The sequence below is a fragment of the Plecotus auritus genome, assembly GCF_963455305.1.
Source record: "Plecotus auritus genome assembly, chromosome: 5".
In the NCBI taxonomy this organism is placed as follows: Eukaryota; Metazoa; Chordata; class Mammalia; order Chiroptera; family Vespertilionidae; genus Plecotus; species Plecotus auritus.
The window spans coordinates 156,724,229-156,747,997 of record NC_137776.1 but is presented as its reverse complement, the minus strand read 5'-3'; the positions used below and the strand labels follow the sequence as shown (position 1 = coordinate 156,747,997).

At 43.0% G+C, this 23,769-nt stretch overlaps 1 protein-coding gene across 2 annotated transcripts in view; it reads left to right on the top strand.

Annotated features, from left to right (window-relative positions):
- Positions 1 to 4,528: 4,528 nt before the first annotated feature.
- Positions 4,529 to 23,769, top strand: part of RNF38 (ring finger protein 38) — a gene marked incomplete at its 5' end in the record, with an annotated part of 109,437 nt that continues 90,196 nt past the window's right edge. For both annotated transcript variants that reach the window (XR_013960667.1, XM_080669631.1), the window contains one exon: positions 4,529 to 4,787. Coding sequence is in view for 1 of the 2 variants with exons in the window: in XM_080669631.1 (XP_080525757.1) it covers positions 4,529 to 4,787 (259 nt within the window). The remainder of the gene's footprint in view (positions 4,788 to 23,769) is intronic.

The following is a 23,769-nucleotide window of genomic DNA, read 5'->3' as shown; positions in this document are numbered from 1 at the left end:
TTCTGCTCCAGCCCCTTCCATTTGGCACTATGTCCACTGCCTTTGCTGGGCATGGTTACGGCTGTCATTGAGTTCTACTTTATCTGGAGTTCTTCAGTTGCTAAGGCTGCAGGGTGTTATTCTGTGGCATAGCAGAGACTATCTTGCTCTTTTTTTGATTTTACATCATAATTATTTGAAGTCTATCATCTCTTTGCAATTTTCCAGAAAATAACTGTTTCAGTATTTTCTTAATTTTTAAAGTTAATTTGAGAGAGAGAGCTGAAGCACAGGGAGTTGGGGGTAGAGGGGGGAGAGAATAATCGATTTGTTATTCCACCCATTTATGAATTTACTGGTTGATTTTCTGACCAGGGATTGAAACTGCAACCTTGGCGAATCAGGACTACACTCTAACCAACTGAGCTTACTTGGCCAGGGCTTCAGTATTTCCTTATAATCTCTTTTCTCTACTCCCACCCCAACAAATTGCAAACCAAGCTGGAATGCAAATACATGAGCTTGAAAATGAAATGAGAAATGGAAATCAAAACCACAATGTGATACCACTTCACACCCATTAGGTTCGCTAATATAAAAAAAGAAAAAGAAGTTGATGAGGATGTGGAGAAATTGAAACCCTTGTGATTGATGATAGGAATGGAAAATGGTGCATCCACTATGGAAAATTGGTGGTTCCTCTAAAAGTTAAGCACAAAATTACCATATGATACAGCAATTCCACTTGTTGGTGGAATTCAAAAGAATTGAAAGCAGGGACTCAAAAAGATACCATTGTTCATAGCAGTATTATTCACAATAACTAAAAGGTGGAAACAACATAAAAGTCCATCGATGGAGGGGTGGATGGATAAACTAAGTGTGGTATATACATACAATGGAATGTTATTCAGCTTTAAAAAGGAATGAAATTCAAATACATGGTTAAATCGTGAAAACATTACCCTAGGTGAGTGGTTGGCAAACTCATTAGTCAACAGAGCCAAATAGCAACAGCACAATGATTGAAATTTCTTTTGAGAGCCAAATTTTTTAAACTTAAACTTCTTCTAACACCACTTCTTCAAAATAGACTCGCCCAGGCCGTGGTATTTTGTGGAAGAGCCACACTCAAGAGGCCAAAGAGCCGCATGTGGCTCGCGAGCTGCAGTTTGCTGACCACGGCCCTAGGTGAAATAAACCAGACACAAAAAGACAACTATTGTATGATTCCATTTGTATAAGTTACCTATAATAGGCAAATACATAGAGATAGAAAGTGGAATAGAGGTACCAGGGGATTGGGGAGAGGGGAGAATGAGAGTTATTTAATAGGTACACAGTTTTTGTCTGGGATGATGAAAAAGTTCTGAAAATGAATGGTGGTGATGGTTGAATAACATTGTAAATGTGGTTGCTATGAAGTAAATTGTGTGTCCCATCCCCTCCCCCCACTCATATGTTTAAGTCCTACCCCCTAATGTGACATTTGGAAAATAATTAGGTTTTGAGGTCATGAAGGTGGGGGCCTCAAGATGAGATTAGTAGTCTTATAAGAAGAGAAACCATAGAGTTTGCTCTCTTCTCTCCCTATCATGTGAGCACACAGAATTCCACCATTTACAAGCCAGGAAGAGACCTCTCACCAGAAACCAAACATCTTGGCACCTTGATCTTGAATTTCAGGCCTCCAGAACTCTGAGAAAATAAATTTCTGTTGTTTCAGCCAGCAGCCTATGGTATTTTGTTATGGCAGCCTGAGCAAAAGACAGTAGCTAACGCTACTGAATTGCATACTTGCAAATGGTTAAAATGATAAAATTATGTTATGTATATTTTGGCCACAATTAGAATGAAAACAAAATGTGAAATGGGCAATTCTGCTCTCTTGCCCCTCCTTTGCAAAACTCTGGATGCCAATCTTAGAAGGACATTAGTGACTGTACTAGCATACTAGTGACTCTAGTCCAATTCCCTCAGCTCTTCTGCCTTACATGGATGAGGTGAGGGTCATGGAAATAAACTGATTGAACTAGGATCATCGTTCTCTGTTCCTCATCCTGTATTCCCTATCTTTAGGGATGGCACCACTGTCACCCAGTTGCCTGAGTCCAAAATCTTTGCTATCCTTGATTCTTGCTCATTGTCCTCAACAGCTACATGTCTTGGTGATTCTACCACCTTAATATTTCTCTATTCCTACTATCTTTGCATCAGTTTGAGTCCCTTTCATCCCTTGCCTAATAGCTTTTTAACCAATTTTATTGCTTCTCTTCTTGTTCCTCTCCAATCCATTTTCTACACAGCAGCCAGAGTCTTCCCAAAATCCAATCTGATCATGTCATTCTCTCCCTAAACCCTGTAATAGCTTCCTTTAGTTTCTTGTGTAAAGTTCAAATGTCTCAACATGGCATTCAAGACTTCTCATGGTCGTCTGGTCTCCTCTCCTCTCCACTCTGATCTCTCCACTCATTGCCCAGGCTATATACTTAAGCCCGACTGAATGTGTGGTTTCCTGAACACACCATGCCCAGCTCTCTTCCTGCCCCTGCTGGATGATAAAAATGTTCAGAGCTAAAGGTCACAGCCCACATGGATATGGTCCATTCTTTCTTTTGTCCCCCTTAATTGGCAAGATGAGGTGGCTCTCTCCTTTTTTTCTTCCTGGCCTGCAAGGCAGCTTCAGATGGCTCCTTTAGTTACAGAATACAATTGCTTGCTTGCACCTTTTCTTCTAGGGCTGGTGGGCAAGGCATCTGACTAAATTAGAGTTGTTAAGAGCTGAAACTGGGGTTTGAGCTTTGGGGTGGAAATAGAGCTGATTTTGTTCAATGCTGCTGAGACCTATCAAAGGAGATAAAAATGCCACAGTTTATGGGCATTCTACAGTGGGCACTGGGACCGAAGCCCCAAGTAGTGATATGATGTTACCTACCTCTTCTGTGACCAGAAAGTCAAGGATGGGATTCAGGAACTATTAAGTTCCTTGACCAATAATATTAAAGTCTTCCCAGCCCACTGTCTCCCAACCTGCTCTACCTGGTAAACTCTTACTCATCCTTAAGTTCTTATCTTCTAAGAATATATCTCACCATCATCCTCCAAGGAGATTTGTAAAGTCTTTGAATGCTTGGACTATATATCTTCATCATTGTATCTCCCACTGCGTAGCATTGCTGATGACCCTATGAGTGAAAGATCACGCACCTAGTTAGTTAAGTGTCAGGGTGGAATTTGAAATGTTTGTTGCTAAAGATTCACCTACACTTCTCTCTCATGGGTCAGCCTACTACTGTAGCACTTTGCCTTGTCAATTTGTAGCTCACTCTCTCTACTCAGTCCCCAGCTGGTGGCTGCGTGTAGGGAAAGGCTGAGGATAATACTTTATTGAAATGATCTAGTCAGCAGTTTAGCTGCACCCTCACCCACATGGCTGTACTTACAGGCACTCCTAGCACATGGCTGAGTTTTTGTTTTGTTTTTGTTTTTTCTCTCTTCTATGGCTTTGATTTGAGAGTCAGAGAAACACGAAAAGGAAATGGGTTCAGTGACCAACATCACATCCAAGAGCAGGAGGCTGCCAAGGGGGCCATGAATCTGCAGAATTCTCTCGGAGGAAAACTGTCAGCACAGCTCCAAAGGCTTTCCTCACCTCACAGCCTCTCCCTGTTTGAGAGCAGGCCCAGCTGGGTTGGATGGTTTCCTGTCAAGTCTTTACAAGGGCGTTTAAAGTAAGAAAAGGGAAGAGAAAGTCAGAGAATGGGGCGAGGGGCCAGGGCTGAGCCACGCTGGCTTATGTTCATAATTCAGGATGGTTTCTAGGCTTAGAGAAAGCAGGGCATCTCCCCTCGGCCGGTTCTGCCTCCGCTATCCTCTCTGGGTCCGCAGGGACTGACTGATCTCTGAGACGGAGCCTACGAAAGGAAGTTTCACTCCTAAGTGTGTGAAAGGGAAAAACTTTGAAGAAACAGTCAAGAGACGGAGAGGAGACTGTGCCTACGGTGTGGGGAAGAGGAGGAGGAGGGAGGCCAAGGAGGCACAATCGTGGAGTGGGAGGCCGGTGAGCGGGGGTGCCGGCGAACAGCAACCACCCGCCGCCCCAAACCGGCAAACTCGCGGCGCGGACACCGGCGTCGGGTCAGCAGGGCCGCGGAGCCCCAGGCAGAGCCCGGCCGGGGTCGCCCGACGCCTGGCTCGGGAGGCCCGCGGCCGCGCCCCGGAGGAGGAGCGGCCGCGAGAGGCGGCTCTCGGGCCGGCGGACCCCAGCTCCCCCGCCTCCGCCCGCAGCCGAGGACACCCCTCGGCCCCGCCGGCCCGGCCCGGGAGCCGCCGCCGAGGAGCACGCCGCCCATTGGCGCGGCGGCGCGGCGTCCCCGCCCCCTCCGTGTCCCCGCCCCCTCCGCCGCCGCCGCTTCCCGGCTCCGCCTCCTCCCCGTCCGGGAGCCGCCTCCGTCGCCGCCGCCGTCGCTGCCGCCGCCGGCCCGGGCCCAGCCAGCGCCCGCCGCGCCGGAGTCGAGTCGCAGCCGGAGCCGCTGCCCGCGGCCCCGCCATGAGCGGAAGCGCCGCCGCCGCGGTCGCCGCCACCTCAGCAGCCGCGGCCGCCGCGCACTTCCAGCCTCAGTCGTCGTCTCCCAGGCCGGGCCCCGCGGAGCTCGGGCCCCCGCGCCGCCCGCGCCCCCCGCGCCCCCCGCCGCCGCCGCCGCCCCGGCCCGAGCCCGCCGCCGCCGGCCGCCTCAGCCCTCCGGGCCACGGGCCTCTGCGGGCGGGCGCCCAGGGTGGCGGCGCCTGCGGCCGAGCGCTGGGAGCAGGTACGGGTCCAGGGGCGGGCCGGGCGGGGAGGGGTGTGGGCTGGCCCCGGGGTGGGGGGCCCACAGGCGGTGGTCCAGCCGGGCGGCCCCGCGGGGTGGGCGGAGCGCGGTCCGGGTCAGCTTTGTCCGGCCCCCGAGCCCAGTGAGCCGTGTCCCCGCCGCGCGGCTCACAAAGCGTCCCCTGGCGGGCAGCCCCCTCCCCCTGGCGGCCGGGCAGGACTCTCCAGGTCTCCGCTAGGCGGGGGAGGAAACTGAGGCTCACCGCGGGAAGTGACTTGCCCAAGGTCACGTCGCTGCTGGGTGTCTATCCTGGCTGGGACCAGGGCCACCCTGGGCGGCGCGGGCCGTGAGGGAGAGAGGGTTGGGGGGCGGGAAGAGGAAGAGCCCCCCGCTTCCGAGAACGGAGGGAGATGGGTCCGGGCGGAGGGGGTCCTGGGCCCCGGCCCCTGGCTCCAGGCACACCCACCCAACGCTTTTGGGGCTGGCTTAGGAGAATGGGTCTTTTGCGGGGTGGGAGGGGGCAGCAGGGGCCGCTTTGGGGGCTTGGTGGTGCCCTGGAGAGCGGGTTAGGGGAGCCACGGAGGAAGAGGCTCTGTGATGGGTGTGCTGGGGGCGGGGGGAGAGGGTTTCTCGAGTGCGTGGGTCAGCGCTTGGAAACTTCTCGTGGGGACCGTTTGGTCTCTGCCAGGCCACCTTCCCACCACTGCCCGGACTAAACCAACCCAGCTGGAATGAATAGGAAGGAGGTCTGCCTCCTTTTGTGGAGACTCCCGTAAGGTGTCTTTTCCACTAAATGGCCCGAGTTCTGTTCATGCCCCAAGCAGTGCATATATGGCGTTAGTAAAGGTATTTCTGACACAGAAGGCGGAACGAATTTCCCCCCCCTTCCCCCCGTGATCTGAATTGTCAAACTTGCAGAACCCCCAGGGAAAGAGTCATTCCCAGGCCTGAAGGGGAAAGGAAGCTGGGAGGATTGGGACAAGTCTCCGGCTTGCCTGGCATGTAACGCAGGACCACGTCTTGCACGGGATTCCCATTTTTCTTTGGGTTGGGGATTAGTTGGGTTGTTTTTACTATGGGTGCACCTTGGAAAGGGAAGGAGAAGACTTATTCTGGAGGAAAGGGGAGAGAGCGAACGTGCTACGTGTTAAAGGCAATGAAAAAGGGTCCTGAGGAGCTAGAAAATAGTAGCTGTAGAATGGGGGGGGAAGGAGGGGGTCATTGTGGGGGAGGGGAGATGAAAGGGTGGATAAAGGGAGGGGACAGTGTCTAGTCTAGAGAAAAAGATTGGGATGTTTCAAAGAGGCAACCAAATGTGATGAGTTTGAAAGCTGTCTGTTAGAGGTGAGTGGTATCCTACAAGGTTGAGTAATAGGTATTTCATTTCTTTAAGTAAAGACAGTTCTAGTACTTTTACATAAATGTTTTAGCTTTCACACACCCCACCTCCATTCTCTCTCCTGTTCTAAGGCTGCGGGCCCATGGTAATGTCTTGGAAGTAAGGCTTGACAAAAGAGAGGAGGGAAGACTAATTAGCAAATGCATTAATTAGGGCCCTTTGTCCAAGATGATTCCTTGTTTAAGTCAGCTGTTTTCTTGCTGCCCTACTGTACCTCAGCTTTCCAGCTGTGGGGGCTGTTGGGAAGAACTGCCCGATTCAGACAAGATGAGTTGGATTTTTCTAAAAAAAAAATGTGAGAAACACATATTTGGCAGATATATATAAAAGCATGAAAATTTATCAAAGACTTGCAATCAGGGAAATGCAAATAGAAACAACAGTGAGATGCCATTTTACAGCCATCAGATTGGCAAAACTTAAATGCTGTGATAATAAAGTGTTAGTAAGGTTGTGGGGAAATCAACTTTTAATACTGCTATTGGGAATGTAAATGGGTTCAACCACCTTGGAGAGTAATATAGTGAAGTTTAGTTGAAGGAAGGCAAAGGTACCTATTTACTCAAAGTGTCCATTTCATTTCTGGTATATACTCTAAGAAGTCCTTGCACGCTTGTACAGGAAATAAGTACAAAAGAAGTACAAGAATAACCATTGCAGCTTAACTATCCACCAACAGGCGAATGCATAAATTGTTAGATTGTCCCACACAATTATAGCATTGTGAAAAAGAAACTATAGCCACATACATTAAAATGGTTGAATCTCACAAACTTAACATCAGGTGGGGGAGCAAGTAACAATTGTTACAGAATATTTCCACTTGCATAAAATCTGAAAATATGCAAAATCATATTGTTTGTGGCTACTGTGTACTACATAGTAAAATTACAAAAACACATGGTATGCACTGAGAGGTCTCTGGTTTGATTCCTGGTCATTGTACATGCCTGGGTTGTGGGCTCAATCCCTGGTGAGAGAGTGTGGGAGGTGGCCCATCAATGTTTCGCTCTCATTGATGTTCCTATCTCGCTCTCTAAAAATCAATAAAATATTTTTTAAAAATGCATGGTAATAACTAACACCAAATTCAGAGTAGTGATTATTTCTGGGAAGAAAAGATGAGGAATGGGATTGGAGGGGGTACACAGAGAGCTTTATACTGTAATGTTCTATTATTTTAAAAAAATCTAAATCAGATAATTGCAAATTAAGATTTTCTTATCTTGGGTGTAGGGTACAAAGGTATTCATTGTATTTTAAATATTTTCACGTGTTTGAAATATTTCTCACATGCAAAAAGTGTTCTTGTTTATAGAGCACATGGATTTTGTCCCATAATAATGAAACTAGCCACAGGCTCTAGTCCTGTACAGCCTATTAGGCATGCAGGCAGGTGATTCTTTTCTCACCCGCTTCTGACCTGTAAAGCCAAGTTTTGTGATGGATGACTTTTATTTTGGGACTGCTGATAGGTGTGGAGGATTTCCCAGTGGTTCTAAACTTTCTAGTGTAGCTAGGTCAGCAGTTTGAGCTTTATCAAAATATGAATGCTCCAGGACATTTTGACTTATCAGTTGTAGGGGGGGGGGGGGGGGAACCCAGGAATCTAATGCCCACTAAAAATTGAGATCCACTGCCTTATGCTCCTTCTGATTCTGGGTTGTACTCCATCTCAGCTTTGCCCCTGTCTAGCTCCCTCCTCCTGCATAACTGGGACTAATTTGGATCCATGTGATACTTAGCTCTTTTGTAGGGCATAAAATAATGATAGGGATGGAAACCATTGAGTGTTAAACCTTTCATAATCCAGTTTGTCTTTTCCTCTTATTTTCATGCAGGTAGCTGAGGGGCCCACTACCCACTATTTAGCAGGTTTTACAAACTTTAACCAATGTGTCACAATATGTGGTTTTATAGTTAGGATAGGAGAAGCCAAAAAGGGTCTAACAGAAGGAAAACTAGTAGATTTGGTGAAAGTATCAGTAAACTCCCAGAGGTAAAATGTATGTCCTCATGCCTTTCTCTGCAGGTGACAATGATGGTTTGAGTGTTTTATTAACTGACTTGCAGCTGAATTTCAGCTATTTGAACCTATAGTTAAAGATTAGGGGCTTTAGGAAACAACTGATTATCCCTCAAGATGGAAGTTTCCTTCCTCCCAAATTTGCTAGTTTTCCTTCTCTGCTAGAACCATTTGCTCTAGTCCTAATATGTTTAGGAATTAATTTCTTTAACAAATGTGAGGATTTCTGGTAATGAAATTTGGGAAATGCCTATTTGTCTTTGATGAAGTTCTTTTTTCTGAAAACCTACTTTGGAGGCGCAGTGTTGCCCCAGATACACTTTTGCAGGGCTGCTGTGCAGGGTTTTATGGATTGTGCCCAGCACAAGGGCACCTGTTTTGAGTGGAAATCCATTCTATGCTCCACTTACCAATATGAAGACCTTGTATGCAACTGTGTCCCCTCAGAGAGGAAATGTCCTTTTCTAATTCTCACAAACTGCTTTATGATGTAGTATGGCCTGTAGTTTTGGAGCTATTGGTCCAACTGTAACTAATTGTGCCATTCATACTCATCGTGGGCTCTGTAAAGAGGGCTGGTTGGTGCTGGGCCTGTGGCTCCAAGAGTTTTCTCTTTGTGAACTTTTCATCATCATGCTCAGTTGAACCAAAGAGTTCAGTTTGACATTGTAAAATTTGTTATAGGGCTGGAGAAATAGTACAGAATAAATTATTTAGAAAATACTATAATGTATGCTAAGACAGAGAAAAATTGTTAAAGAGACAAACATCTGGTAAGTGAAGGAAAGTAGTTATGCACCACATTTGCTCTTGCATCCTTAGAGTGCTCACTTTGAGGGGGAAATACAATTTTATTTTCTTCTTCCTATTCCCCCCTACATAGCATTTCTGAATTTAAGACCTGAGGCTTTTTAGCCAATTTAAAAAATATTTACCCATTTGTATTTTCCATTAAGTGGTTGTTTATACTTCCTGCTGCTTCATTTTTTTTCTTGGAGAGAGAGAGAAGGGGGGAGTGCTGAACCAAGGACAAGACTGGACTTTCTACTGCTTTTTCAAATAATAGCAGTGTGTTTTTCAGAACAGTTGTCATGGAAGAGTGCTGTTCTGCAGGCTCAAGGGAGAGGTACATTTGAAGTGGTTTCTGTTATCTTTTTTATTATTATTTTAAAACATGATTGAGGGTGATTGAGAGTTCCTTTGTGGTTTTGCTGCTATTTTGAAGAAAATTTTTAAAGAAAATGTATGTAAATAAAACAAAAAAGGCTTAAAATAGTCTTATCCCCACACAAGGAGAATAAACAGTTCTCACCTATAGGCCGTACCTAAAGCAGTTTTGTTTTTTTTTCCTGTTCTGCTTAAATGAATATTAGTGCTATTCTAGCGACTACTTAGAATAGTTAATTCGAGTGATGTTGGGCAGATGAGGAGGAGAATGATGGGATTATACTAGGGTTTATTATAGTTCCCTCCAGTCATTATATGGAAAGCTTCATCTGCTTTTGTGGGGAAAAATGGGGGATGGGGGGGATATGGGAGAGATTGTGAGTTTTTATATATATAATCATTTGACCTTCTTGAAAGAAAAAAAAAGAGGGAAGAAGTGGTAAGAGGAAGATAAATATACATGGAACAGAGAGTAGCAAGTAATTAAGCAGAAGATGTTTTGTAGTGCTTTAGGGAGTTCCTTGAGTTGAAAGTTGCCTGTCTGTATCAGTTCTGCTTCAGCACCTTTTCATTTCACTGTCTGCAGATGGTGCTCACTGGTCTTCAGTAGAAACTGGTTTTATCAAAAGCTATAAAGTGAGCAGTTTTGAAAACTAGACTGGAAGTAGTAGGATAGACTAAGTAAAACAAGTATTCATTTCATAATCACTTTTGCAAATAGAAGTTGGGACTGTCATAATTAACAAAAAAAGCATTTTTATAAATTTGTCTTCCTATGTAGATTTTTGTTGTCACCTCAATACATATTTGAGCACCTACTGTATAGCAGTACAACCAATACTAACTACTGATTCACTGGAGTGATGGCCTTCATTGTCAGAGACTCAGAGACTTCACTGCCTGAGTTCCTCAGAACAGTATAGAGCTGTGCCTTTTCTCCCTTTTAAAAAAATATGTTTTTACTGATTTCACAGAGAGTAAGGGAGAGGGAGAGAATCATCAATCAGCTGCCTCCTGCATGCCCTCTCCTGGGGATGGAGCCCACAACCCAGGCATGTGCCCTGACCAGAATCCAACTACAATCTCCTGGTTCATGGGTCGACACTCAATCACTGAGCCACACCACCCAGGCTTCTCCCTTTTTTTAATGCTTCCTTCTGCTCCTTGGCCTTCTGGTCTTGGTGGTGATCTATCCATCAGTCAGGACAGGCCCCATCCCCTGTTTCCCCCATGGGTGGGGTACAGAAGCTTTACAGAAGCTCTTGGCTGGGCACCCAACAAATAAAACCCCTCAAACAATATTGAGTCAGACCCAAGGGTCACCATAGTGGTTCCAGCTCCCCTTCCTTCATTGCTGCCTGTGTTGCCACCACCCACCCTTTGCTGTGGAGCCTGGAAGGCGCCCCCCTCACCCCCAATCATACAAAGAGGCTTTGTGCTCTGAGGATGTTCTAAAGGCAAGATCATTGTAATTATAATTCCCTAAGCACAACCAAGTAATGGGGGCAGGCAGGGTAAAGATGGTATCCAAGTACTTGTTGGTAGGGAGAAGTCAGGCGGGGATTAAAAATCATCTGGAGGCAGTACCAAAATGGATAATGGAGTGTTGTTGGTAATGCTGATGGGAGCGTGTTTAAGTGAATACATTTCAGGTTTTTAAAGTCTAATACTTGCAAGTTTAAAAAAGCACAAGACAGCTGGAACTTATTTTTTTCTTTTCTTTTTTAGTCTAAATTATACAGTTACTTTAAAAGTACATTAGAAGAAGGTGTGTAGAAGTCCCAATCTACTTTGCTTTATGATTCTGTTGCCAGAATGATTGATTGATCAAGAAAACCACATAAATAACTTGCTTATTATCCAAGAGTGCTCTTACTAATCTGTGTGTTTGTGTGTTTTAAGTTTCTAAAAATAAGCACTAACTGACATATTTGGGAAGCTGATTTCCCTCTACTACCACCAGCAAAAAATCAATCTGGGGATGTAAACTCTTATATCAATCATCCTATGTCATGATGTGCTTCCAAGTTTTATTGGTATTCTTTAAGTGAACATTTTTTTTTCTTACTGTGTTAAAATTGACTATTACTATATTACTCTTACTAGTGTCTCAAACTTTTTTTTTTAAAGAAACGCACCAAACAATTGACTGCAGTTAGGATATTGGACTCCAGTACCCCTTACTCAAGGTGAAGGGAAAGGGGTCCTTTTTGTTGTAATTAGCACTGACATCTGTGGTGAGTGAAGCAGCCAGGTAGAGAATGTGTACTCCATGGAAACCTACAGCTACTGTGAGTTGGCCTTCTAATTACTTGTTGGAATCCGGTCAGGAGTTGGAACTTTATTTTTGCCATGTAGCATGATTTTGAGGAAATCTACCTTTTATTGACAAGTAAAACTATATATTTAAAGTGATGATTATATGTATGTGTGTATATATATGTACACACAAACATATATATATATGTATATATACACTGAGTAGCCAGATCATTATGATCTCTGAACGCATAATAATCTGGCCACTTAGTGTATATCCTATATAATAAAAGGCTAATATGCAAATTGTCCCCTCGACCAGGAGTTCGACCAGCAGGCAGGCCAGCCAACCGCCCATGTCTCCTCGCCCTGACCAGGCTGGCCGGACCCCACCCATGCACGAATTCATGCACCGGGCCTCTAATATATATATATATATATATATATATATATATATACACACACACACACACACACACACACACACACACACACACACTGAGTGGCCAGATTATTATGCGTTCAGAGATCATAATAATCTGGCCACTCAGTGTATATACACATTGTGAAATGATGTTAATACATCTCTCACCTCACATAATTACCTTTTTTTGTTTTTTTTTGTTAGAATGCGTAAGATCTATTCTCTTATAGCAAATTTCAAGTATACTAGACAGTATTAACTGCAGTCACTGTGCTGTACATTAGATCCCCAGAACTTATTCATCTTATAACTGAAGGTTTGTGCCCTTTGATCAACATGTCCTCATTTTCCCCATTCTCCAGCCCCTGGTAACCACCATTCTACTGTTTCTATGAGTTTTACTTTTTAAATTAAAAAAAAAATATATATTTTTTTCAGATTCCACATTTAAGTGGGGTCATACAGTATTTGTCTTTCTATTTTCCTTAGCATTATGTCCTCCAATTTCATCCATGTTGTTGCAAATGGTAAGATTTTCTTATTTCCCATGGCTGAATAATATTTCATTGTATGTATGTACCACATCTTTATTCATTAATCTGTCAGATACTTAGGTGTTTACCTGTCTTAGCTATTGTGAATAATCCTGCTGTGAACATGGGAGTTCAGATATCTTGAGAAAATTTACCTTAAATTTATCTTAACATGATACTCATGGATAGTCCATTATAAAGACATCACCCAAGTAATCCTTTGAAAAGACTACCAATTTGACAGCTAAATTTTATGAGGTTTAAAAATATACAAGAATCAGCTTTAAAAATTGACCTGGCCAGTTTTTATTATTTTTCATTTATTAGAGCAAGTTGACCTATCATGAATAAATTGTTATATGAAAAAAATACACAAGGATTCATTTTTACCTACTTTAAATAAAAAAGTTGATCCCCACCCTCACTGTTTTAGGCAAGTATATTGATCAATAGAGACTTATATTTTAGCTTAATAATAAACTGTTATTTGGCTACTTCATTTGCTTCTTCTATAATATATATTTCCTTTGGGGATTAACCTCTGACTCTACTTCACTGCTCTCTGGTGGCCACTAAAAGATAAAACATTGAGTGCCTACTATGTACCATGCACAGTGAGGATTTCAGGTATGACTTACATATGCAACAGTTCAGTGAGAGATTCTGACAGTGTGTTAGCAGAGCAAATGCATTTTGGGATCTGTTAACCCTTCATTGGAGGACAGAGAATGTCACAATTGCATTAATGGTAGTGATATGATTTAACTTTGATAACATCGCTAAAGCACAGATCTAATCAGCTCAAAAAATTATGTGGCTGCCTTCTAAGTATTTTTTAGACTTTGTTTTTTTAAAGAGGGGGATGAGGGGAGGAGAGGGAAGAGAAAGAGAGAGAAAGAGAGAAAGACATTAATTTGTTGTTCCACTTATTTATGCATTCATGTTGATTCTTATATGTGCCCTGATGGGATTGAACCCAAAACCTTGGCATATGAGCATGATGCTCCAAACTGAGATACCTAGCCAGGGCCTTTATTATTATTATTATTATTATTATTATTATTATCCTCACCCAAGGATAAGTCTTTATTGATTTTAAGAGAGAGAAAGAAAGAAAGAAACAGAGAAATAGAAACATCACTGTGATAGAGAAACATCCACCGATTGCCTCTCGAAGGTGCCCCCAACCGGGAATCAAATCCAAAACCTAGATAAGTGCCTTGACTGGAATTTGAACCCAAAACCTTTTGGTATATGGGATGACACTCCAACCAACTGAACCACCCAGCCAGGGCAAATATGTCAATACAGTAGGTCCACGGGTTACGTGGGAGATCCATTCCTACGGCACGACGTAACGTGATTTTCGCTGTATGTGGGAACCCACCTACATAAGCACCTACGTCACTCACATGGAGCATATACATAGCAGTAATGAAATGAAACAGTAAAAAAAAAAAAATTAAAAGAAAAATAACAATTCCTGACCTTTACTTGTGGTAAATAAATAATAAAAAACATAAAGCACATATGTACATAGGTTGAAATGACAGAACTTTTTTTTTTTTTTATAAATGGAAATGGCAACGTAACCACGAAACGATGTACGTCGAGTCTGAGGTAACCCGAGGACTGCCTGTAATAGTGGTCATTTATTCTGTGCTTACTGTATACAATGTTCTGTTCTACGTGCTTCATCTGGATTAATTCATTTAATTTTCACCACAATACTCTTTGATGCCATCGTTATCCTTATTGTGCAGATGAAGAAACTGGAACACAGAGAGGTTAAATAACTTGCTAGAGATGATGCAGTTAAGAGTGTTATCTGGGATATGAACCCAAGCCGTCTTGTTCCAGAATGTGTATTTTTAACCATCATGCTTTACTACATCTCACTTTAGATAGTCCAAGCAAAATTAGCCGTTGATTTTGGTAACAAAAGATTGAATATAGTGATCACTGTTTTAGCCATTGAAGAGGATTTCAGTCTTTAGTGTACTTTTGCTCTTCCTGATACTTATTTCTGATATTTATTTTCCTTTTTTTAATTTCTGAATTACTTTATTAGGATTACTTAATTGATTTCTTAAAAGTCATTCATTACTTTTTCACAAAGGGAGTAGGAGTACCTATATTGTTTACTTCAGATCAGGCATATTTAAATTCCTTCTTAGAAAATCTCCTATGTACTATGATTCTGAACTTAACTGAGTGCTTGTTTGGGTACTTACACAGAGACAGAACTTTTCAAGGAAAAATTTGACCCTACCTAGAGGAACTTCTGAATCCCACCTTTTTGTGGATATGGGTACTTCCCCACCCCTCCAAAATCAGCATAAGAGTGGATGTTAGACTTCTTTTTGGCCTTAATTTCCATACTAAACTGATTTGTCACAAGCTAAAGCATGAATGTATCCCTTTATTCATAGCATAGAATATGAACATTTCAGGCTTCAGTTGGAGAGCATGGAGTTGGGTTGATGCTGTCTGAAACAGTGAATCATTTGAGGAAATAATACAGTATAGTGGTTCCCAAATGAACTACTTCAAAATTGATTGGAATTCTCTGTCTTTAAGTAGCCTAAAGTTGGAATCATGAGATTGAGTATATTTTCTCATAAGCAATTATAAATGGTGTTTCTAATATTATTTCATCTATATTATGGGCTTCATAGGCATTGGTGGGCCATCCATTTAGAAAATGTTCTATGGCAAAATGGGATGCTAAGGTCAAAACAGTATTTATAGACTTTTGGAACATAGCCTGTCTTTGAGTCAAGTCTGCCAATTCAATCTTTTTCTCCTGTTTTGCTTATGGATACCTAGAAAGGAAAAATGAATGCTCTGTTTTTCAAATTACTAAGCAATATGGAATTAATTCATAGGAAGGATATATTCTTTTAATTCAGGTGGGATAAAAACTGGTTAATTTAGATAATTGAGGAATTTCGGCCCATCTATTTGTTTGAGTTTGTTTAGGAACCTTAGCCTTGGAACATATCTAGAGTTATAATATGTTTTGGGGCTCTAATGGGAGACATTATTGTTAACTTTTTCCTTTATATCAAGAATATGAGTCATAATCTTTTGTGATCTAATGATTTAATGTTTCTGTTAAAAAATGTGTGTGCATATATTGTTGAAAACAGAAATTATTACTATTGCATGATATTTATTAGCTTTAACTTTATATAAATGCTACCGTTGTGTGCTTACAAAAATTAACCCAAAACACCAATAAAGGCAACAAATCAAAAGATTTGCTTTATTAAAATTAATTTGTGTGCAACTCATGAAGTAAATTTCTATGTTGAAATCCAAGCTAAAGTCAGAATTTGATTCTAGAAGGTATAAATATTGTACATAATTGTGAGTAACTTTTTTTTTTAACATTAAAAAAAATTGGTTTTATAGAGAGAGGAAGGGACAGGGAGAGAGAGAAAGAGATACATCAATGTGAGAGAGAAACATCTATCAGTTGTTTTTCATATGCAGCCTGATGAAACCCGAACTTGCAACCTGGAGATAATGCTCCAACCAACTGAGCCACACTGGCCAGGGCTGAGTCCAACTTTTTGGTAGAACAAAATCTTTTAAAAAAATGAACTGTCTCAATTGACAAGTACTTTTAATATAAACAATTCTATGAAGTAAGGATAGAAATCAAATGAGTTTTACCTTACCAAAATCCTTTGTTTCCTTTCAAAATAAAATTGTTTGATGGAATAATTATATTATTTTTCCTGATGCTATGTTATTAAAAACCCAGGGCCCAAATTTAAGGCTTGATTAAAGTACTCTTTGTTTCTATGGAAGAAAAGTTACCAAATTGAAAAGGGACTTTGATTCCAACATTGTTTTAGGAAGGGAGAGGCAAGTCAAATTGGGTATGGGACCCTTAGACTAGACCGTCCTACTTCCTGGGTCAGGAAAGCTCAGAGAGAGGGGGGCTGTGTTGCTTTGGGGCAGGGCGTAAGCCTGGTAGGAACTAGAAGTGAAACTGGAAGTGCCTTAAGCAGATCGTTGTATGAGGCTAAGTCAGGCTGGATTGAGCAGTGATACTGTATGGTTCTCAGGCACAAATGTGTATGCTGTTCCCATGGCAGATTTCCTGAGAAAGTCAACATGTTTGCAGTTGACTCAGGACAGACCTGAGACTTTGTGGAGGAAAATAAGAGAAGAGCAAAAGGGAGAGGCAGAGGCAGGTGCCTTAGGTTGCTGGTTTTGAAAGAAAATTTCTGAGCCTTTGAGGGAAGGAGCAGGAAGTTAAAGGTGGAATTCTGGTGGCATTTTTCCATCACTACAAGCTGTGTGGAGGCTGAGGCTACAGCATGGAAGTGGAGGGTAGATACACTTGAGGTGTTGGTAAAGGTATTCTTGAACAAAAGATATATCCCGGAGTTTGTTTTAAAATGATGGTGATTGCCGGAGGGAAAGGGGTGGGAGGAGGTGGAAGAGGGGAAAGGGGGGATAAATGGGGATGGAAAGAGACTTGACTTTGGTGGTGAGTGCACGATGCAGTGTGAAGATGATATGTTATGGAGTTGTGTACTTGAAACCTATATGGTTTTATTAACCATCTAGAGGCCTGGTGCACGAATTTGTGCACGGATGGGGCCCCTTGGGGTGGCCTGCGGGGATCTGGCCCCAGCTTGCGCCCCCAGCCTCACAGCCTCAGCTCACGCCCCGCAGCCCTGCCTGGCACCCTGCTGTGGCCTGGTGCCGCCCCTTCATATGCTCTACCATCCTGTCACAGTCCTGCTCTCGTCAGAGCCCATCGGGGCCGGCAGTGCCTCCACTGCCGCCCACCAGAGCCACATCACTGACGCCTGCCATGTTCCATGCTGCCCCCTGGTGGTCAGTGCGCGTCATAGCGAGCGGTCGGACGACTGTCAAGGGGACAATTTGCATATTAGGCTTTTATTATATAGAGTGTCACCCCAATAAATTAAATAAATAAAATGATGGGTCCCCACTACAATATTAGCGACACAAACAAAAGTTAGCTAGTTGTCTGTAATTTTATTATACCTGGGGTTAAAATTGAAATTTACTTATTTTAAAAGAAAAATGAGAACTTATGATATAATACTGACATCTAAGAGCAGTAAATTTCCAGGATGGTTTAATGGTAGTTATGTGTTATCTGTCAGGCACAAAAGATGACACTACATGCTCTGCCCAATGAGGGCATGCAGTGCTGATGTTTCCCACAGGAGTGATAGATTCAAATTCAAAGAAATTAAAAACCACTGGTCTTTCTGCTGGCCTCCTCTCTTCCTAGCCCCAGAAACCACTCATAGATACTGTGTGTGGGTAATATGGATTGGGGTTAGGTTTATGGCTCTGAGGTTGACCATTGCTGCTCACACTTTAATTTACATATGCATCACCTGGGGATCTTGTTAAAATGCAGATTTCTAGTAAGGGCACTGCACTGGTGTTGGTGGAGTAGTAGCACACATAATAGGTTTCAGGGCTGGTTAAAAGGAAGATTACAGGGCCTCACTTTCTGAGCTTTTGTTTCACTTCACTGGGTTGGGGCCTGATATTTTGTATTTTAAACAAATTCCTAGTTGATGCTAATGCACTGGGGGGAGGGGAAAGGGGGCATATTTTGAGAGCCACTGGGATACAGTATAAAATAATCCTGAGGAGAATCAAACCATCTGTCTTGGCTTCTTAAGCATTATTTTATAACAGCTGCAAATGGTGAAAGAACGTTTGCAGAAAGTACTAGAGTAATTAATGCTGTTCCTGTTAAACAAATAATACTTCATATTGGTAAAACAATTCTATGTGTTTTATTTTGGTGAGTATGTGTCTCTGTCTAGAAAATAAACGCTAAACCCCACCAAAATGATAATAAAAATTATTACTTCTGGAAAAAGAACCAGGATTATAGAGGGTGAGATTTTAGTTTTCTATGTAAAGTTTTAATTTTTAATGCAGAGATTGTACTTGTATTTATGTAATTAAATTTATAAAAAAGTATAAAATCTGTGCCAGTTATCTTCCATGTACTTCTCCAGAAGTATCTTCCACCCCTTTCTACCTGACTTTCTGCCCCAGGGAAAGTGCTCCCAGGTCCTCTGACTTCTTGTGTTCAGCATTAAGAGGAGATTGAAGGGAAGGAGGAGAATAACGCCAGAATATTTATCACCCCTCCCCTCGGGAGCCTGCGATTCTATTACCTAGGTTCTGGTAATCTCTGTCTCCTGTCTTTTTGGGGGGCCGGGGTGATAGTTGTTCTGCTGTTGCTATTCCTAGTCTCTCTTCCATCCTCTGCAGTATCTTGTAGACCTCACTTCTCAAATTTGTAATTATTTCTTTTATAAGTAACCTCCCTTCAGATTATATTCTAACTAGAGGCCTGGTGCACGAAATTCATGCACAGGGGCGGGGGGAGGGTTCCCTCAGCCCCGCCTGCATCCTCTTGCAATCCAGGACCCCTTGGGTAGGGTCCTTAGGCCTTCCCCTGGCTGCCAGCAGCTGGCTCCACCCCTGCCGCTGCCACTGCTTGCCATCTGTGTGCACTGTGCTCCCTCCCCCACCCCCGCCACTGGTCGCCTTCCTCTGCGGGCGACAGGTGTGGGGTACAATCGCTTGGCTGGCCTGGGCCTCCCTCTTTGGGGGGGATCGATTACCCAGCAGAAGGAGGCCCCGCCCACCTGGCCAGGGCTCTGCAATCATTTGTCGTGCAGAGGGTAGCCTGGGCCTCCCTCTTTGGGGTGATGGATCGCAGAGCTCCCCCCTCGATTGCCCCACAGAGGGTGGCCTGAGCCTCCCTCTGCGGGGCAATCGTGGGGCGATGGCAGGGCCCCCGACCAATCACACTGAGCCATGCCGGCTGGGCCTGTCTCATTCTTGATAGCTGTGCGGTATTCCATTTTATTTGATATGGACTTAACACAATTTAACCAATTCCTTATATATTTAACATGACATTTTAAATCATACACTAAATTCCCATTAGTACTTAGATCTGTTTATATACCCTCTTCTGTTCTATTGATCTGTCTGTATTTTGGCACCAACATTACGTTTTACTTATTGTAGTTTTTATACAGATAAATGCTTATTTTGAAAAAGACTTGGCTTTCATTACATACTATTTTTTTCTCTTCTAAAATATTTAAAAAGTTTTTGTCAGGATTACAACAAAATCCCATTGATACACTGATTGGAAATGCATTAGATTTATTGAGTTGATCTCTTCTCACTGAGTCTTTTCATGTATCAACCTGATTTCTTTCTACTTAACTCTTTTTATGTACCATAGTATTTGCCTTAGTGAAGTTTTGTGATTTAATTCACATTTGTCAGTTCAGTAGTATTCTAGATTCTTCTTGCTTTTGACAGTGGGATTCTTTTTTTTGTTATACTTTTTGAATTTTGCCCGTGTTAGGAAAAACTTGATTTTTATATATTTATTTACAAATCTGCTTATTTCCTGAGCTTTGTAATTTTAATAAATTTTCATAGGGGAAAGGGGGGATAAATGGGGATGGAAAGAGACTTGACTTTGGTGGTGAGTGCAGTGGGACAACTTGATTATTGACAAATTTTGCTAATTTAGAGTCCTTTTTAGTATTTTTCTCTGTTGTTACTTTTTTTTAATTTCATTGGCTAGAAAATAACATTCAGAAAAAATGTCATGTACTCAACTTTAGTCTAAGGAGGCTGCCTCAGGTACACTTCACTATTTGTTGTGGGGTTGACTGTGGGTCTGAAAACTAACAAGTTAAAGAAGTATTTTTATTTATTAAGCATTTCCTTAGAAAGGATAAGTTTTTCAAATGCCTTTAAACAGTTACTTACCTTTAGAGATTATTTGTTTTGACCTGTTTATGTGCTGAATTATATTAATTAATTTTCAATATGGAATTATCCCTAAATTTCTGGAAGAAACCTCATAGCTGGATTGATTTGTTAGTATTTTAGGGCTTTATTATATATTCACAAAAGAGAAGACCTGTAATTTTACTTTATTTTGCCATCCTTTTGATAACAGGATCTTGGTATCATGGAAAAATAATCTTTTTGGGAGGAGGGACAGTAACCATTATTAATTTGTTTTTTAGTTTATCCATTCAGTTTTCTTCTTTCTTTTTTTTTTGGTCAGGGTATAGGAGGGAGTAGACAATTTTGGTAAATTGGATTTTCTTTTTTTTTTTTAGAAAATTAATCCTTTCCAACTTTAAAAAATGTTCATTTGTTCATTGTATTATTTACTTTTTAAAATTCTATCTGTAAGTATAACTTTATATTCTTTATTAATCATCTGTATTTTTAAAAAATATGTCTTTTTAGAGAAGAAGGGAGAAAGAGAGACAGAGAGAGAGAGAAACAGAAACAGAAACATCGATCTGCTGCCTCCTGCACGCACCCTGACCAGGGATTTGAACCGCAACCTGGGCGTGTTCTCTGATCTGGAATTGAATGGTGCACAGGACAGACACTCGACCAACTGAGCCAATCTGTAGCCAGGGCTGTATATTTTGTTTTAATTTTATTAAATTAAATTCTGTTTCTGCCTATTCATCTGTAAAATAGATCAAATGAAATAAGCTGATTTATGTGGATACTACATAGTAAGCAATCAAATGATGGTTAGTAGAATTTTTTTTTGTTACTATAATTTAAAAAAAATAGTCTCTTATTCTTGGATTTATTATTTCTCTATTTTTTGCATACTGATTCAGGAATTTCTTTTCTCGTCTTTATTAAATTCTTTCTGTATGCCTTAAATTTAAAAATTTCTATATAGTCATTACAAAAATACACATTGCAAAAAATTCAAACATTACAGAAAATAAAAGTCCCTTTATTTGAATTCTTAAGAGATCAGTGAGAACAGGTTGGTCTGTATGCTCATATGGGTGTGTTTTTTACTATACACATACATGCATATATGTATAAATTTATAAAAAGTGGACTCATACTATACTATATATTGCTTTCAAACTTGCATTTTTCCACTTTATATCTTGGATCGCTTTCCAAGTCAGTATTTACATAGTTATTCTTTTTAAAAACCTTTATTTGAGATATGATATATATAGAATCATGCACATCTTGTAAGTTTGCAGCTCAGAGAATCATCACAATGTAAACATATAATGTAATCAACAGTTTGATTAAGAAACATAATATTACAAGTACCTCAGAAGCCTCTCATTGTGATCCCTACCCCATCCTTCTTAAAAATTTAACAACTTTATTGAGATACTAGAAGCCCAGTGCACAAAATTCGTGCACTTGAGGGGGCGGTCACTTAGCCTGACCTGCGCCCTCTCGCAGTCCAAGAGCCCTCGGGGGATGTCCGACTGAAGGCTTGGGCCAACACCCCGGGTCTGACTGAAGGCTTAGGCCTGCTCCCTCGGGGGCGGGCCTAAGCCTTCAGTCGGACATCCTTAGTGCTGCCGCAGAGGCGGGTGAGTCTTCCACCACCTCCGCTGCACTGGGCCAGCCATGAGCCTGGCTTCTGGCTCCTGTGTTGAGCATCTGCCCCCTGGTGGTCCGTGCACGTCATAGCGAGCACTGAACGACCTTAGCATATCATTAGCATATTATGCTTTGATTGGTTGAACAGATGACCAGACACTTAGCATATTAGGCTTTTATTATATAGGATAACTCACATTTCATACAATTCACTCGTATAAAGTGTGCAGTTCAATGACTTTTAGTATTTTGGTATATTCACAGTTGTGCAACCATCACAACTGTCTAATTTCAGAATCTTTTCATCACCCGAAAAGAAACCCTGTACCCATTGGAAGTCACTCATTTTCTCCCATCTAAACTCTAGGCAACAATGATTTAATTTCTGTTATTACAGCTTTACCTATTCTGGACCATTTATATACGTAGAATCATATAATATACAGTCTTTTACGACTGGCTTCTTTTAGCATAATGTTTCCAGGTTCATCTATGTTATAACACATATTAGTATTTCATTCATTTTTATGGTCAAACTAGTGACCCGGTGCACGAAATTCTTGCACATTAAAAGGGGATTAATTAGAGGAAATAATTTAATATTGCTATTTGCCCTTTCTCTATAATAGAAGTGTCAGAGATGAAAGAAAATTAGTAAAATGTATATGAAAATCTTCCTCCTGTCAGAGTCTGGGACTCACAACTGGACCCAGAGTCAAGTCCCCGCCCACCCACATGCACCTCAAAATCGCATGAGACCCAGACCCTGCCGCCCCCCCCCATTGGGCTAGATCTAGACCCGGCCAGTCCCACCCTTGTCAAGCCCTGCCAGGCAGTGGGCGTAGCTGCAGGTCCCCTGGCCCGGTGCCAAGACGGGAGGTGTGGCCTGAGGTCCCCCAGCCCAGACCGGGGTGGGGGGGGCATGCCTTGAGGTCCTCCATCAAGCCCTGCCAGGTGGGGGACACGGCTTGAGATCCCCTGTCAAGCCCCGCTAGGTGGGGGGCATGGCCTGAGGTCCCCCGTCAAGCCCTGCCAGGCGGGGGGGGGGGGGCACAGCCTCAGGTCCCCCAGCCCAGCACCGGGAGGGGGGTGCAGCCTCAGGTCCCCCATCAAGCCCCACTGGCAGGGGAGCAGCCTCAGGTCCCCCGTCAAGCCCCGCTGGGCGGGAGCGCAGCCTGAGTTCCCCATACCTAGTACTGGGGGGTGCACCTTGAGGTCCCCTGCCAAGCCCCGCTGGGTGGGGGGCACGGCCTGAGGTCCCCTGTCAAGCCCAGCCAGGCAGGGGGGCACAGCCTCAGGTCCCCTGGCCCAGTGCTGGGGAGGGGGGTGTGGCCTGAGGTCCCTGGCCTGGCGCTGGGGCAGAGGGAGCAGCCTGAGGTCCCTTAGCCCAGCACCAGGATGGGAAGTGCACCTTGAGGTCCCCTGTCAAGCCCTGCTGGGTGGGGGGCCCGGCCTGAGGTGCCCTGTCAAGCCCTGCTGGGTCGGGGGGATGGCCTGAGATCCCCTGTCAAGCCCTGCTGGGTGGGGGACATGGCCTGAGGTCCCCTGTCAAGCCCAGCCAGGCAGGGGGGCACAGCCTCAGGTCCCCTGACCTGATGCTGGGGAGGGGGGTGTGGCCTGAGGTCCCCTGGCCTGACGCTGGGGCGGGGGGAGCAGCCTGAGGTCCCCTAGCCCAGCACCAGGATGGGAAGCGCACCTTGAGGTCCCCTGTCAAGCCCTGCTGG